This window comes from Misgurnus anguillicaudatus, chromosome 19 (assembly GCF_027580225.2).
Source record: "Misgurnus anguillicaudatus chromosome 19, ASM2758022v2, whole genome shotgun sequence".
NCBI lineage: Eukaryota > Metazoa > Chordata > Actinopteri > Cypriniformes > Cobitidae > Misgurnus > Misgurnus anguillicaudatus.
In genome coordinates, this window is record NC_073355.2 from 47,735,431 (window position 1) to 47,754,197 (window position 18,767).

An 18,767-nucleotide genomic window follows, 5' to 3' on the forward strand; every position below is an offset into this window, starting at 1 on the left:
CTATTTTTTTTCAGTATAAGAAGATAAGAAATGCCAAAAAAAATTCAAATGCCTTTTTTTGGTGTGGCAGTTAAAGGGTTAAGCTTTCAATTCTGCAAAATGTATTTAGCATACATTTAAAACATTTTTGGTCAGAGAAATTTATTTTTGCCGTATATGGATGGCAACTTTATGCTAATAAAACAAGACCTGCGATGTTCTAGTTACGCGATCATTATTGCAGGACATTATTGCATGTTTGACAAATGTGGTAAGTTTTATAGGAATTACATAAATATTAAAAATTCACGTACTAGAGCATTCAACACACTATTTTAGAGAAAAATATTTTTTAGACTACGGACAAGGGTTTAAAATACTGCATGTTTGAAAAGCAGCAAAACGACAAATGATGTCAAACTAAATGGACAAAGTAAGATTCCCTGATCATGAAATAACCACTGCTGAATTTATTAACACAAGGTTAATCGAGTATCAGAAATCATATTTGCAATTCTCCAATGATGAGCCTGTATATCTTCATATATATTTATGCAATAAAAAATCTTTAGCTTTTCTTTTTCTTTTCTCCTCCAGTGTAGTTTTGACACTTCAGTCTCCATCTCTATCAAACTGCAACTACTTTTTATGAAATTTATTACATATTTGATAAACTGGTAAATCCTAATGAATAAAGTCAAGTCAGTCAATATTTTATTTCACTCAGAAAAATGTCAACATGGGAATCTGATTTAATTTCTGTATCATGCCAACTTTAAAGTCTCCATACATTTCACAATGATACAAACACAATCTCACATAAAACAAGCACAGTGAAATTCATATCAATCTTTATTTGTACTTAGAAATTTTGCGCAACAAATCTTTTTTTTGTCCTTCAATGATTTACACCAGGGCAGATTAAAAGTCGATCTGAATCTCTCATGCCTTGAATTCCTGCAGGAGCGACTGAAACGGACTTCTTACATAAAGTGCTTCTGTCAACGATCACTTCTCTTGTTTCGCAATAGAAAAATGAAAAGACGGTGGAGGACGAAAGTTTCCATGGCTCACGATAAGAGTGAAGGAAGAAGTTCCTTAAAAAAAGAGAGAGAAATACAGATAGAGCAAAGAAAGTTCAATGAAGGCCGTTTCAGCCCAGGATCAGACTGGATTTGCCACCGGGTGGGTTCCTCCGGCCGGAGGGGAGGCCGGCGGGTGCCGAGGGGGCAGAAGGTTGTGCGGCGGCGTCTTTCTGCTCCGGGGCTTCTTCTGAAACAAACACATACAGGCGTGACAATGGTTAGAACAAAATGAGGGTAAGAAGTAAAAAAACAGCTATTTCCATACACCAGGGGCCTCACTTATAATTTATATAATTTACACTTATATGCATTTTCACAGATTTGATCGTAAGTGTGCGTACGCAAAAATCCAAGGCAAAGTCCATCTTTATAAAAATGTACGTGGAAAAGTGCTTTGCGCCACGTCGGGGTCTGAGCAGATGTACGCATTTTTGCTTGTCCAATTGCTGCAGGTTTTTAAAATACAAGCCATTTTTGCTGATCAAAAAGGGTTTAAACATTGACAGGTGCTCTTTTGTCAATGACATTAATGGTGCAGTGTGTACATTTTAGCGGCAAGTTGTGGTAGGTTGCGAATTGCAACCAACATCTTAAGGGCGATTTATAGTCGTGCGTAGGTCCTAGGGCGTAGCTACGGCGTAGGCTATCCGTAGCCTGTGCGTAGCTCTGCGTAGCCTGACGCGCACCTCACAAAAAATTTAACAGCGCGTCAGATCTACGCGGACCGCAAGCGCTGTGATTGGTCCACAAGAACCCCTCCCGTCAGGTAAAAAAAAACTGCGTCATAGGTATTTCCGTTTGTGACGGTGAAAACAAAGATGAGCCAAGTTGAGGAGTGATTTAACTCAAACTGCATCAAAAGTCGCTGTTTATTTACTCCCATCATTGCTGGTCTTCTCAAATTATACACAACAAGTTGCTGTTTCTTCTTCGTTTGTGGGTTAACTTGCTAAGTTTCTTCTTCTTTCACGTTTGTGCTGCTACTGTGGTTACACGCGTGGATACTGCCTACCAGCGGTCGCGCGTGTGTTTGCACGTCGACGCGGACGATGACGCAAAAGTATAAATGAAAACCGACGCGGAACCTACGCCGTTGCTGCTACGCCGTAGGACCTACGCACGACCATAACAAGCCCTTTAGTCCACGGCTCACCCCTCGCTTTTGAAATGCATAGAGAACCTACGGTAGCTGCCACGAGACAAACATGCCATTGTCGGAGACAACTTAGTAAAAAAATAGTCCGTTAAGGGCCTCTGTAGAAAAATGGCAGCACAAAATGGCGACTTCCGTGTAAGGTGATCCTCTGTGTATGTAGATAAAAAGGTCTCGTTCTAAGGTAATAAACACATAATGGTTCATTATAAAAAGGTCTTTATACACCCCTGACAATATAGTTTTGTATATTATTTTACATTTCTGTCAAAAGATCTTTCTAAAAATTACACAATGCACCTTTAATTAGACATCGTTTAAAAGCGGATATCTGAAACTGCTCAGCTGCGCACAACTCGTTTTATGAATAACCCGTAAACATTTTTGAAAAATCATGTGAGATCAAATGTAGGATTTGTAATTATAATTTCCTCCTGAGATTTTTAGTAAATATTTCAATAATTAAATTTAATGTGTAACCTCAAAAACATTTATTTTTTATCCATTTTCAAGGTTTTATCAGAAGTATTTAAAACGTATACGAGTTCTCAGTTTTCTGATATACTGTAGTGTTGTGTAATGATCACATGACATTCAGATTAAACTAATAATGTTTCTATTAATAAGCCCTTTATTTAATTTAAATTGTTAGATTTTTAAATTATTTATTTACATTTATTTGTAATTATTTTATTAACTCACTAACCCCCTGCGAACCACCAGGGCTTTGCAAACCCAGTTTGGGAAACCCTGCCATACACCACAAAGACTCAAAACCAATTATTCAATTCAAACAATCACTACATTTTTTACATTAACCTTTAATATTTCAAGTTTTTATTAAATAATTATATTTTGTTTTCAAACCCATCAATTTATAGTTTTGATTCAAACCCATCCTTTACACTGCTAGTACAATAGTGGTGGGAGAAACGAAGCTTTTCAAAGCTTTGAATCAATTGAATCAATTACTTCGTAAATTGATTCAGTTTTTCGAAGCATTTTGAAACAGCATACACGCTGACGACACCTGCTGGTCAAAATAGTGTAAAAGCAGCAAGATCTGTCCAAACATTTTACACTTTAAAAAATAATAGCAAAATTGTTCTAAAAATATATTTTTAAGAAATAATTAAAAGTGTATGATGTGTTTTTAGTTTTATTTATGGCAAAAATCATTTAAACGAACTCCCTTTTTAATTATGCACATTTTTGTCATTAAATCTGTCTATAAACAAAAAGTAGAAAAAATGGTAGTGTTATTGGTCAGAAGGATGAATGTTTTAAAAACTTTTACAATAAAACTGACCCGAGTTCACCTACACTGCTCATTTGTGATCAACTCCCCCTAGTGGTGAATCGTCGGATTTTTGAAACGTTTCGAAACAGATGTAATGCAATGAAGCTTTGTTTGCTAAAATCACGTGACTTTGGCCAGTTTGAAACAAGCTCCGAACCAATGATTCGAAACAAGATTCGTAAATGTTTCGAAGCCTCATGAAGCGTGCTTGGAAATTGCCCATCACTACAGTACAACGCTTTACCAGTTAAGCTACAGAGACATACCCATATTGTCCGTATTGAATATAAGGCGATTTTTTTTACTGAAATGCCTTTTAATAAACAATGTGGTTTTACATTCAAGCTTTGATAATTTTAAGTCAATCACACTGTACACTTGCAAAAATGCAGTGGGTGGAGCCAAATACACAATTAAGTTCACTTGGGTTGAAGCAACATGATAAACTACGGTACTTTACAGTAAGGCAGACTTTCGTTTTTTATTTATTTGCCTTTTTAAAAGAGTACAATGCACATTAATTAACACAAGAAACAAGTCTCCTTTTGTAAATGTGCATTCTGGCTCATTTTCATCTGCAGTCCCTGGCAGATTAATGGTAAACACACAGAAAAAAATGTACATACAAAACCAGAAGCAAACAGAAATCATTTTAGAGAAAGCAGCAAGAGACTTCTACTGTTAATAAAATATTAATATTGTATATGTTTTTATACAATAAGATTGACAGCCGGGGCTAATTGTTATTAAATCCAGACAGACTGTAGGTTATATATGGTATTGTATGCCATATGAAAAGCATTGAAGAATGTGGGGAATCAGGGTTGCCTTGGGTATTTATATGGATATTTATTCAGTGTTAATTTATTAAAGTAAAACCATAAGAAAGAATATTATACATTATACAATCTGTAAATATTTATGACAGTAGCATTGATATTTATTATTGCAAAGCCTAATACACTAATCCAAATTATTTTGGCTTTGCGCTTTTGACTATAAAACATGTGAAGAGCATATGAAGACTGTCAGCGCTTCAGACCAAGTCTGGCTCTCTACAGACCGCCATTAATATTATTAGATTAGACATAAAATAATACTTCAAGATAGAGAGAGATCAACAGTGCCAGAAACAACATCCATTACTGGTAGACACATCACAGTCCCATCAGGGCTTAATCTTGAATATTAAAGCCTCTTTATAGTAACACAAATCCTAAAAGTTTAAGATGTCTTGTGTAATATCAGATTATGGCAGGCTGTGATTCTGATGTACAGTTATTTCATCACAACAAGCACCAAATCAATCTATCAGACTCCATCAGATCTGTGACACCAGCTCCACATTCACCTGAACTAATACCCATCATCCGTTTAAACTTACTAAACAAAAACAGACTATTCTTCTGTGTCGTTTATCTTTCAACAACCTTTCAGACTACACTTACTGCTTCTTCCTCATTTGTACATCACTTTGGATAAAGGTTTATGCCAAATAAAAGAATGTAACCATCATAAAAATTGATTTGAACCTTTATCCTGCTATTATTGCAACGCTTCAGAAACACTGTATGGCTATCTCAGAATAAAAGATTCAAAAGCTTTAACTGGGGCGGTAACCTTTCAAAACTACACCTGTGTGTACATATTAATACTTCAAAGAAACATATCCGTACCAAATGTCTACAAAGGTTATTGTCCCAGTAACAGCTTTTATACCATTACATCTAAGAGTGTAGTTCATAAATCAGACTGACACTGATTATAAGACGACTACCCCTTTTCAAAGTCAACTTTTTGAAGACCAACTCATCTTTTATAGAGAAAATGCTTTTATTTGAAAATACTTTTTATAAGTCAAAGGGGAAGAGTTTGGTTCCTCACATTCTTTAATGCTTTTTATAAAACATACAATACAATATATAATCTGCAGTCCATCTGTATTTCAATTAGCCCAGGCTGTCCATCTCATTGTGAAAAACATGTAGCCTATTAATATTTCATTAACAGTAGAAGTCTGCCTTACTGGAAACCTAAACCAGCTTGCTTCAATCCAGGTGAACTTGTTTATGTGTATTTGGCGCCACCTACCGCATTTTTGCGGTTGTACAGTCTAGAGAGCGAATATAAGATGACATCATTTATTGATATGGAGGACAAAAATGTATTTATTAATTTATTTATAAGTGCACATAAATTAATAAATGCATAAATAAACAGAAATAAATAAATAAATAAATAAATATATATATATATATAAATGCAAAAATAAATAATTAATTAAATGCAGAAATAAATAAATGCAGACAAATTATTAAATAAATGCAGACATAAAAAAACTCAAAATATCAACTTTTAATTTTATTATTTTTGCACCGCATTTCTACATTGATTTATTTCTGTATTTCTGTGTCCGTATGTTAATAAGGTAGGCGGTCCTAACCTCTCTCAATGCAGGATTGGTTAAAAACAGTCCTTCCAGAAAAATGCAGAGGCTTTTTGTGCTTGTTGGGGGCAAAAATCCTTGATCTTGCTTGTTTTCTTAAAAAATGCAATGGAACATGCATGATATTTATGCAATTTTATGCTATGAAATTGCGTGAACTTTGCAGGAACAAAAATTGCAGGAACTCGCAAAAACTGCAGCTTTCAATGATGTTCATGTCACATAATCATGTCGCTTCATAACGTTTGTGTGAAGTTAATGCAAAAAAATTTAACTTTCTGCTAAGATATATATGATTTTTGCTACGAAAATGCGGGGATTATGAAATCATGCAAGCCCTGCATATTTTGCGCACGGAAATCTGCAATTTATGCTGGGAAAGTGCGGCATTTAAAAAAAAAAAAAATCGACCCCCGCATAAATATGCAAACTTTGACTTATTATGCATTGAATCATGCAATTGCATAATCGTGTTTTTCTGGAGAGACTGTAAAAAGGATCGTTGTGGCTGTGACTCCACTACATACAATCTTTACATATGGTGGACTGTGCTACTGATTGACACATGCTCCTGACAAAACAAAATATATTTATTTATGTCTGCATTTTATTTCTTTCTGCATTTAATTAAATACTTATCTCTGCATTTATTTATTTCTACATTTATTTATTTACACAAGTCAAGTTTTAGTCCTCTATATATTGAGAGTAATTTCCGTGAAAAAAACATTTTTTGTCTGATATTCGGGACAATATGGTACTTCTTTAGAAGACTTTTTTACAAACAATTAAAAAAACAAACTTCATTAATCCACAATGTGTGTGTATATTTCAGCTGAAGTAAGATTGTGTTAAAAACTGCTTGTTTACTGGTAAAGAGCCAAACTCCTCAGACCCGATCAGTGAGAAATATATTTACAGTATCTAAACGCGCACTTTAGAGCAGGACTCTTAAACAAACCCTTCTTTATTTAAAGTAATAACACGACTCCATGTATTAACAAGACAGTACGTTAACAACACATCCTGAACTCGGCTCTCCACGGGGATGAGATATGATGAGAGATTTCCATAAGAAATCAGTCATTTCAAATATGAATTCAGTGTTTCTACAGCTGTTCTCAATGAGAAGAGCAGACCGGCGTTCCGGCCAGCAGACATGGAATCATGGAATATTCTCATTAAAAGGGAAAATTCCAGAACTAATGCAAAGTTTCAACAGCAGCATTTTAACAAACACAAGTCATGCAATAGAGAGAGAGAGAGAGATGCATCTAAAGTACTGCATTTCTGAGGACGATTACAACCAAATACTGATATATATTTAAAGGAGTAAAATGATTCTTACCGATGTTGTCCTCTTCATGGTCATTTTGATCCTGCAAAGCGAGAGCAGACGAGATCATCAGACATCTTTATATAAACAAGCACACACATAGTTTGTAAACCTGACTGAAGTAGCAAACTTCTTGAAAACATAAAATAATGTGATTTACAATGCAACAAAGCACGTTTATTAATGAAATTGGATATTAACTTATACTTGATGAAGAGAGGTGCCCAGCAAGCAATAGTCAACATTTCACCATCTAGTTTAACTATTAACTATAGACCCACCCGATATAGGCTAGGTGTAACCCACTTCTATCCAAAATAAACTTTGGAATTTGTTTACGTGTCATTTTTGCCTAAATAAACCGTGAGATGTTTAATATCTAATCATGTAAGCAAAGTCAACAGTGATTAAAATGTGTTTGCTTTCATTTATTTATTTTTGTGCTATGGTTAGACGTCCATTTAAGTTGCACTGAAAGCCCAAATTTTATCAAAGATGTCTGAACTGTGTTTGAATGTCTATTAGACATCTTTTAAATGCAAAATTACATGCTGGGTTCAGATGTTATTAAATCATATAAATGTTTTCTGTCATTACAACATCAGCAGAGAAATTATTACATACATAAAACAAACATTTTAAAGGGAAGATTTCACAAGACGTTTTTAAGATGTCAAATAAATCTTTGGTGTCCCCAGAGTACATATGTGAAGTTTTAGCTCAAAATACTATCTAGATAATTTATTATGTTAAAATTGTCACTTTGTAGGTGAGCAAAAATGTGCTGTTTTTTGGGTGTGTCCTTTAAAATGCAAATGAGCTGATGAAATGCAAACACTGATCACAATGATGATGGTTTGTTGAAATTGAAACTCAGTTATGCTATCAATATTATTGTAATAAGATCCCCTTCTGACATCACAAGAGGCGGCAAATTACTTATTTTTTCACATGCTTGCAGAGAATGGTTTACCAAAACTAAGTTACTGGGTTTTTTTTACACTTTCTAGGTTGATAGAAGCACTGGGGACACAAATATAGCACTAAAACATGGAAAAAGTCAGATTTTTCTCTTTTATAATAATATGTACTGATGAATAGTTTTTGAAGGGATATTTCATCCAAAGATAAAAATTCTGTCCTCATTTAATGACCCTCAGGTTCTTCCAAATTTCTTTGCTCAAAAAGTCTTAATTTGTGTTCATCAGAATAATGTTTGCAATCAAACAGATCTGGGGCACCATTGACTTCCATTGTATTATGTTTCCTACTACGCAAGTCAATTGTGCCCCAGATCTGCTTGGTTACAAGAATTGCTCAAAATATCTTAATTTGTGTTCATCAGAATAATGTTCGTAATCAAACAGATCTGGGGCACCATTGACTTCCATGGTATTGTTTTTCCTACTATGGAAATCAACCATGGTATTACTTTTCATACTATGGAAGTCAATGGTGCCATAGATCTGCTTGATTACAAACATTACTCAAAATATCTTCATTTGTGTTTATCGGAACAATATTTGTAATCAAACAGATCTGGGGCACCATTGACTTCCATTGTATTATTTTCCTACTATGGTTACAAACATTGCTTAAAATATCTTAATTTGCTTTCATCAGAAAAATATTTTTTTCTTAAATTTGTAACAACTTAAGGGGGAGTAAATGACACAATTTTATTTTGGGGTAAACTATCCCTTTAATAAGACCAGAGACATTTATTAGAGAAATAGTCCACTCAATTTTAAGCTATAAATCAAAGTCAGAAAACAGACAGCTTTAAAATGACTTAATTTGATGTTTAACATACATGAAAAACAAAAGCCGGTAAAAATTCTCATCTAAAACCAAACAGGATGAAAATCATCAAGAACTTCCCCTGAAGGACAAATGAACAGTCTGTCAACATGAGCTTAAACTGACCCCAAAACAGCTGTGGCATATATAATGTTTTGTGAGCGGCTGTTAGTTTTTACCCCACCCAGCCAGCCGTGTTATTTTAGACACAGATACAGTAAACACCGAACGCCTGTATGAGTTAAATATGACTTTAACGGTTTACTGTAACCACACAGTGCTGTACACCTCTATGAGCTGACCTGAAGTCAGTAGTGATCCATAAATCAGAGATGTTGGTGAACTTACGTTGTTGGCTTGACGGTCGCCAGGAACTCCATTATCATAGACGATGGCAGGTTGGCACCGTCTGAGAGGAGCCGACGGTTCTCCACACAAAACCCCAGACGCTTCTCCAGCTGTCAGGACATCACAACATTCAATACACTTACCAAGATTATATACACCCCTAACCTAGAGATAACACCACATAAACTTTCATTTCATTGTGAGTCAAAAAAACAAAGCCAGCAGTCTGAATGAAATCTGCGGACAGACAGTCTGTTTAGAATCACAGTTTTATTAAGTGCATGAGTGCTCAAATATATGCCCATCAACAACCCTCTTCGATGAATAGAGATCTTGCTTGTGCTTTAGTTTGACAACATACACACCCATTTTACAATAAAAACAATACAACTACAAAAGAAACTGAGGGTTTTAACCACAAACAGGAAAGTTTGTTTACACAATAACGGCATTTTGGTGTAGTTAATAGGGACAGGGTTTCCCGCAGAAAATGTGTTAGTAAAGGTGGTAGGGGTTGGGCGGGGCCGGGCGTGGCAATCAAAGGAAGGTACGCGTCATAATGAAAGTTATTTGAGTGTTTTCAATAAAAATATTTTAAATCTTAATTTTGAAGAAACTATGACAGAAAATGAACACATACTAGATTTTTAATGAATTAAATGTTTTTAACAGATACCTGTAATGGGAATAGCTGCGTGATGAAGTGAAACTAAAGGGTTAATAAACACAAACTGAAGCAGATGTTGTAGAACGTCTGGCAAACGATGATAGATGGCGCAGAGATTGTAAAAACGTATTATTTCCCACTATAATAGCAATATCTTAAAGGAGTGTATGTACTGTAGTATCTAAATAATGGAAATAAATAACGTGAGCAAGAGCGCTCAACGATTATATCGAATCAACAGGCACATGAAACCTAGCTAGCAGGTTGCTGAAACAACAAAATCGCCAGCTAACTTTCTTTAAATTTGCAAGAACTTGACTAATACAATAACAGGCTTATATAAACCCAAAACATAAGTCCACTTACACAGACACGCATTTTATCAACTGACTATCCTCCAGACAATGATGGACCATTTCAGCCACGTGGCGCACGTGCACGCTCGCGGTGTGAAACGCGTCCGCGCTATTCTCCAAAATGCACTTAAGGCCTTTTGTGCAGCAAAATTTTTATTTTAATGTTTTGGACGACCTAGTTAAGGCGGTATGGTTTCCCAGCTTAGGCGGGCCACCCAAACTACAAAGTGCTGCGGGAAACCCTGAGGGGTCTAACAATACATTGATATGGATCGATGCATTGCTTAAATTTTTAACGATACAACACATCGATATAAGGTACCTTTATTTTGACACTCTCCGCATCCTCATTCCTTGACGTAACGTCCATCTACACATTTTCACCAAAGTGCGCATTTTCGTTTATTTTCGTGTGCTAGTGTCAGCAAGTGAATGCGATGCAGCAACAAAGCGGCTGTAGCAGCGAAAACGGCAGAAGATGTTGTGACTGCTATCGGACACAAATCATGGGTTTGGAAATATTTTGCATTTTGAAAATGTATTGGAGAAACAGATTGGCAGCACAGCTGAAACACTAAAGACTTTGACTGTTGCCATCTTAAGCTTGATTTTTATGCGACTTCTTTCTCTCATAATTTATTTTTCTTTATTTTAAAAAGAAGTTTGTTGTTGTAAATGTCCCAGTTGGGACAGAGTTTTAATTAAATGTTTGTTATATATTTTGGTTGAATTCGTGAGTTATTAAAATGTAACTGCTTAACTAGGCTCGTCATATCAAAGTATCAATAAATGAATCGAATCATAATTGTACCAAAGAAACGTTTGATGTACCGGCAAATATTGCATCACTAGCGGAAATGATCGAAACTGCATTGTATCGCAACGAAACTACGTCTCTGTGTAAACTACGTAAAAGTGAATCTGTGATAGTGACGTCATGCGCATGTGTAAGTTCATAGGCATGCGCAAGAATAACTAAAATAACAACATGACTGTGTTTGTGCTGCTCAATATACTGAGTTTATTAACGCTTCTCCAACAAAGTTTGCAAAATTTTGCCGCTTTATAATTTATGGTCACTTGCAGTAATATCTCCATCTCATCGTCCGTCTAAATAAAACTGCTTGATGATTTCACCATCTTAATTGTTATTGCTCTTTAGCAGAATGCGTATGTGTGCAGGTGTATAGTGTTTCTTTATAAAGTAACGTCGCCACCTACTGGATATCTTCATGGATCCATGTAAACCTTTATCAAATAAGATAACCATGTAATCTGTCATCTGTAAACGTTTCAGTTTTTCACTACATTGTTGTCGTGTTTAATACACAAGAGAGACGACAAAAGCACTTCCATGAACCCCAACTGCATCCCGTCTGACACACTGAACTTCCTGTCAATCGGTGAGAGCGGAAACTTCAGGGTGAGACTTTTACAATTATGAGAGACTCTTATCCCTAGAGACCGTCTGATTCATACACACACAAATCAACCTCAAAACTACAATCTTCAATCTGATTGACCGTTTTTCCTAATTCTCAGTAGTCAGTGTGCATGGGTTTATGACCACAGACTAGCTTACTACAATATGATTTTTTCCCTATAAAATATGTAATGAAAAGTATACTGTATAAAGATAAATATTAAAAACATCAGTATGCTATAATGTTGTCACATGACCTTAAAGGTGCAGTGTGTAGATTTTAGTGGCCACTAGCGGTGAGGTTTGGAATTGCAACCAAAGGCTCAGTCCACCACTCACCCCTCCCTTTCAAAAACACACAGTGAAGCTACGGTAGCAGACACAGGACAAACATGTCATCGTCTGAGATGAGACAACAGTGATGAAACGTGTTCTGTAGAGCGATTTGTTCGTTTAGGGCTACTTTAGAAACACGGCGGCGCAAAATGGCGACTTCCATGCAAGGGGATCAGCGGTGTATGTATATAAAATGTCTTATTTTAAGGTATTAACAACATAACGATTCCTTATGTAAGGTCTTTATACACCCCTGAAAACATAGTTATTTAAATTATATTGCATTTCTGTCAGAAGATCCTCCTAAAATTAACACACTGTACCTTTAAGACGTTTAATAAAACCTTCATGTGTGTTTTTGTAAAATGTCTTAACATGAGATGAGTCTAAGATCTCAAAATCAAAGCAAAAGCGTAATTGCATTCCTGCATTTAAAATACAGATATAAATCACACACGTCCAATCTGAGAAATAAAACCTGTCCTGTCATAACCCAACACAGAGGCTCTGTTACAAATCTAAATGGGATTCACTGCCGTCTACATAGGCAGCTCCCTTATAAGATCCCTAAACAGAAGCTCATATATGTAACATATCAGATTGGGCTATACAGTTTTTTCATTACATTCTGTATCTTTTATTATAGCTCTCATCAGATATGAATTCAGAGGAGTTTGTCTGGAGTGGACGCATCATGATGATGTCACACATTCTTGTGCTCTATGTCATGTGGTCCAGCGCCTTCACACACCAGAACACTTGAGTCATTTCCTGAATTTCTGGACAGTTAAGATATTTGTCCAGGAAATGACCATGCAAATAACACGCTGACATAACTGTGGTTGAATGTGGGTAGTGAGCGTAAAAACAACTGTATATTTACATGCTTATCTCTGTGTGTGTGTGAGCGTGTATGTTTGTGTGTGTATGTATTTACTTGGTGGGTTGTTCCTTCGATGAGCGTGAGGGTCGTCAGGTTCAGCAAAGATACTGGAGGCCATCTTGTTTTTGCGCACCGGCTTCTCTTCCTCTGTTCCAAAGGAAATATTAGAGGCTCCTCCAGGAGGACACAAAACCCTACAAGCCATCCATCAACAGAAACACACAAGTCAACAAACGCACACAAGCAAAGCACAAGTGGCATGACTGGCACATTGCAGATAACACCGGTTGTACCACAATATAACACACATTTAATGTCTATTGTGTCTACAATCATTTGTTATAAATATCTTTATGACCATCCAGTTTCAAATTAAAACACAAAATAAATAATATTTATATCAATCAAACTAGATCAACCACTAGGAAATAGGGCTGCAAAATATATTGCTTTAGCATCAACATTGCAGAATATGGAGATCATTTTATACTATGTTAAATAGGGGTGTAACAATACATCGATTTTAAAAAATGCGATATGATGCCACATAAACTATCAATATGAGGTAACTTTATTTTGATACTCTCCACGAATTTTTTTTTATGTAATGGCCATCTACGCATTTCCACCAAAGCGAACAAATGAATAACAGAGCAAAAGAGGCAGAAGACGTTGTGATTGCTATCGGATGCAAACCGTGGGACTGGACTCTGGAAATATTTTGTATATGGAAAATGGATTGGATAAATAGATTGGCAGAAAACCTTTGCCAGCCCCAAATGAAACACTAAAGACTTTTACTGTTGCCATCATAAGCTTGATTATATGACTTTTCCCTCATTAATTATTTATTGAGTGTAATTTTTTTCTTCATTTGTTGTTGTAAATGTCACAATTGGGACATAGATTGTGCCTTTTTTTTAAAGAGTTTAATTTAACATTTATGTTATATATTCTGGTTGCATTCATAAGTTATTTAATATCTAACTGATCAACTAGGCTGGTAATATTTAAAGGTATTGCAGAGGACTTTCTTTTTCCGGGTGGATCATCAAAACTATTGGTCCTCCTAGTTGTCAATCAGGAGTGTTGCCCAATTGCATTTTTTTTAAAGTGGAGAAGGGTGTTCTTTTCTAAAATTCGAGAAAAACCTCAGCTACACCTTCAAAGTATCGATAAATTAATCTAATCGCAACTGCACTACAGAAATTTTTATGTACCGGCAAATATCGCATCGCAGGCATTTTTTTTCCTGGTTGCATTGGTGTACCTAACTGGTGTGACCTAATATTTTAAGGCGCACCATTGAGAAATTACCTCTCGAGCCCTGCATTGCTGGCAGGGTTAAGCGATACTGTATCTTACTGCAATAAACTGTTATGATTTACACCCCAATGTTATACTATATGTGTTATACTATATGCAAAAAAATAGTAAAAATCTCAATTACTTTTGTGAAAACCGCAATCACGATTATTTTGGCGAAAATCCTAATCACGATCATTTTGCCGACAATCACAATTATTTTGGTGAAACCGCAACAACCAATTAATTTCCCTTTAGTGAAACCGCAATAATTTTCTTGGCGAAACCGCAATAACTATTTCGGTTAAAATCGCAAATCACAATTATTTTAATGAAAAATCTCAAATTACAATTATTTTGAGGAAAATCATAATCACGGTTATTTGGGTGAAAAGCATAATCACAATTATTTAACATGATTACTCATGCATTCATTTAACATTTTTATTAAGTAAGTGTTGCAATGGGCTACACGTGTCTAAGGAGTGGTGCCTTTGAAGTGCCTTACAAACACATTGGTCCAGCACGCAATTAAAATTTTAAAATCACACAATAATTGTTTTACCTCGATTTATTATCTTGCTTTTGTTATAGTTGAAATTGAAAATAAAATACGATTAATTGCACAGCCCTAGTGAAGTTAAACAAAGCTTTTCAAGTCATCCGGTGAAGTCACCCAGTAGTCATCATATCGTGATATATACCGTAGACAAATTATTGCAATGTCATTTCTATGCAATATTGTGCAGGGCCATTAGGAAAGTACTTGGTGTTAACAAATCAAAATAATTTATTAAAATAGAAACAATATGTCATGAATTTCAATAAACTGTGATATTAAAAGGTAGTCTGATTCTGCAACAGTCAGTAAGATTGTGGTTACACCGTCCACCCCTGATCTAAAACAGACGACTTAATCTGTCCAGCAAACACAATTACCACAAAACAGGAGGGTCTACACACACACACACGTGCAGCTGACTACAGTCGACCTCGCAGCAAATGCAGATTCCTCTGTTGGATGGTTTGCAGTCACACCACATATGTTAATTCATTAAACAGATCCGAGCGGATGCGTGGTGTAGCAGAACCTGCGTGGATAGCAGACGACCTGTGATTGATGTGGTGGAGAAGCCCAAAATCAATGCATTCAAAAACCAAAACGCTGCACCCAACACCCCCAACCCCGCCCTCCCGCGCAGAAATGCAGGATGCGACCAGCTGACACCCAGCAGCTGTCAGGGTCAAACCCGGTCCGCATGCGACTCTCCTCTACTATTGTGAAAGAAATCGACGGTACGGTGAGATTATAAACCAGCACACGGCTGACCTGCTGTCTGGTTTAACGGATAATGCCTTAACCAGACTAAACCTCCAGCTCACATCAGGGGGACAAACCGAGCAGGCCTTTTGCTCGAGACCCCACCCATCCATGAAACACAGCGACAGGAGACACATGGCATTAAAAATCCATCCCCCATGCTAAAAAGATCATTAAATCAGACCGATAAACAACCAAGTCCTGCCTTGACCTACATTTCTTTCATTTTCAGTCCTATTGAGGAAAACCCCAGACACACACGGACAGTTAAATCTGGGAAAATGACTGCTTTGGTTTCATTTTCAAGGAGAGACCCTGAGAAAAGATTTAGGGTGGCAACGTGTTGCACAAAGATGCATGTCAGGATGTCTTCATTTAAATGCAACACTGATCACATTTCATGCATCTGCATCCCAATCATCTGAAAGTTGTAGATGATCTCATATCTGGACAAACACACCCCCAAAAAATCCAAAAATGTGTGTTGGATCATGAAGTGCATCGGCCAGACCGTTAAATGCACTGCTTGGTTGGAAGAAATTCAATGCAACAGCTTCAGCTTTAGTATAAACAGCAATTTAAGGACAATGGAGCGTGTATATTTGGGCCAGACCTTGAGGTTAGACACCGAATAGTCATATGACTTGGATTAATCTTATGAAAATAAAGAAAGTAAAGAAACTATTCACAGAAAAGATCATAAGCGAGAACAATGCATCAGACAATGCAAAGGTAAACTTTAAAGCAAATCCTTTGAAAGCCCAGTTGAGATGTCATACTGGACATCTGCCAGCCAGATTCTTTTATAATGGCTCAAGTTTGGGCAACATTCGCATTAATGCATCAGACATCTGATCATTTTCCTGCCAAACCTGTACTATATAATCTGCCTGGAGCTGATCTCAGATCTGTATGAGGGTGGATGGGCTCTTCATGGCCATGAGGAAGAGGATGATGGAGATGATGATGGTGGTGGTAGACAGTCTGGGTAAATTCCCCCCTTTATCCATTCAAACCCGATAAATCCACATATTCTGCATCCATACATCGAGAGGAAGACTCAATCCATCATATTCACCCTCATCATCCTCGCCTCCAGCTCTGATATCCGCGTTTCTTTTGTTCTGCCCGCTCGACCCAATAAAAGCGCGGTTTCGTTCATTTACCTGGAACTGTTTTTGGCACCGGGCTCCATGCCTTGAAAGGTGGTCGTCGTGGTCATGTTGAGCGGCTGATGTCGTCGCTAAACGGCGTGAAAAACCTTCAGCTGGACTGAATTGGTCTAATTCCTTTATCCCGCATGGACTCCGCCCGGACCAGCTGAAACCCGAGCGTAGCGGAGCGGCCCTTTAGATCAGCCCACCAAACCCCGCCCACCAAAGGGAGGCGCGACGTGATTGGACGGCGGAAGGACGTCTCTGGATTGCGATTGGAGCGTCGGGTGTCTGTCAGTCAATAGACGTGATCGCCCTATTCTTATGGGTTTTTGTGATTTGGTTTGCTGCATAATCATTTTATATACTTTACCGTAACATCTTCTGTCAAATAAATTGCTGTTTACTTATTCTGATGAATGTCTGAATTAATTCCAAAAGCTTCGAAATCAAAATATCTCCCACAATCAACATGATAACAATGCTTTAGTCTTTAAGTAGTAAAGTGTTGTGCATTGTAGTATATTTTAGTCATTATTACACTTTGTTAAGGTATCCCAGCAGGCTTAAGGCCGACCTTCAGCGTTGAAATATGGTTGAAATAATGTCAGTTCTTGTTTTAACGTTAAAACAATGTTAATACAACAGTCAATGCTAAATGGTCGCAAAAGGTTAATTATAATACTTAAAAATCAATGTTGAAATTTGGTTGAAATAATGTCAGTTCTTGTTTCAATGCTAAATGGTCGCAAAAAGGTTAAAGTCGCAATGAAATTAAAATGAAAAACTACAATTTGTTTTGGAATATTGTGGGGTTTTTTTTACAAATGACTTATCTGTAAGTTTCATTATTTTTTTTTAAATTAATGTTTCCTCATAATTTTAATTAAAAAAAAAGGAAATCCCGTCCCCTCCTCCAAATAATCTCTCTTTACTTTTGGTCATGTGGTATGGCAGGTGGGCGTGGTCCCTGAAATTTGCAGTGATTAGCAATTAGCAACATGACCCAACTTCAGTTCTCGATTGACGAAATCAAGTCCAGCCCTGACTTATTTCATTTCAGAAGGTGGTTTCACTCTGATATACGTCACCACGGGGAACATAAGACAATTGCCGCTTCAATTTCATGGCGACTTTAATAGAACGCTTAAAAATCAACGTTGAAATTTGGTTGAAATAATGTCAGTTTTTGTTTCAACGTTTAAAACAACGTTGATCCAACAGTTAATGCTAAATAGTCACAAAAGGTTAATAGAATGCCTAAAAATCAACTTTGAAATATGCTTGAAATAATGTCAGTTCTTGTTTCAACGTTGATACAACAGTTAATTCTAAATAATTGCAAAAAGTTCATTAAAAACTTACAAAATCACAGTTGAAATATGGTTGAAATAATGTCAGTTTTTGTTTCAACGTTGATACAACAGATAATGCTAGATGGTTGCAAAAGGTTAATAGAGTGCTTAAAAATCAACGTTGAAATTTGGTTGAAATAATGTCAGTTTTTGTTTCAATGTAGATTCAACAGTTAATGCTAAAAATGATCACAAAAGGTTAATAGAATGCTTAAAAATCACAGTTGAAATATGGTTGAAATAATGTCAGTTCTTGTTTCAACGCTGATACAACAGTTAATGTAATAGCAAAAAGTTAATTAAAAACGTACAAAATTACAGTTGAAATATGGTTGAAATAATGTCAGTTTTTGTTTCAACGTTGATCCAACAGTTAATGCTAAATAGTCACAAAAGGTTAATAGAATGCTTAAAAAAATCAACATTGAAATTTGGTTAAAATAATGTCAGTTTTTGTTTCAATGTAGATTCAACAGTTAATGCTAAAAAATGATCACAAAAGGTTAATAGAATGCTTAAA

General features: G+C 36.2%; 1 protein-coding gene across 1 annotated transcript; it reads right to left on the minus strand.

Annotated features, from left to right (window-relative positions):
• Positions 1 to 813: 813 nt before the first annotated feature.
• On the minus strand, positions 814 to 17,088 carry LOC129436750 (jupiter microtubule associated homolog 1). Its single transcript, XM_073857809.1, has 5 exons — positions 16,905 to 17,088; positions 13,167 to 13,306; positions 9,448 to 9,557; positions 7,312 to 7,342; positions 814 to 1,251 (listed from the first exon to the last, which is right to left on the minus strand). The coding sequence occupies exons 1-5, from the start codon at positions 16,958 to 16,960 to the stop codon at positions 1,133 to 1,135; spliced, it is 456 nt and encodes a 151-aa protein (XP_073713910.1). The 5' UTR covers positions 16,961 to 17,088; the 3' UTR covers positions 814 to 1,132.
• Positions 17,089 to 18,767: the final 1,679 nt, after the last annotated feature.

Excerpts from the sequence above, each read along its gene's own strand:
- LOC129436750 (XM_073857809.1), bottom strand. The coding sequence starts at position 16,960 with ATGACCACGACGACCACCTTTCAAGGCATGGAGCCCGGTGCCAAAAAC. Across the intron at positions 13,307-16,904 it reads GGTGCCAAAAACAGTTCCAG|GGTTTTGTGTCCTCCTGGAG; the intron begins GTAAATGAACGA and ends GATGGCTTGTAG. Across the intron at positions 7,343-9,447 it reads GCGACCGTCAAGCCAACAAC|GATCAAAATGACCATGAAGA; the intron begins GTAAGTTCACCA and ends CTCGCTTTGCAG.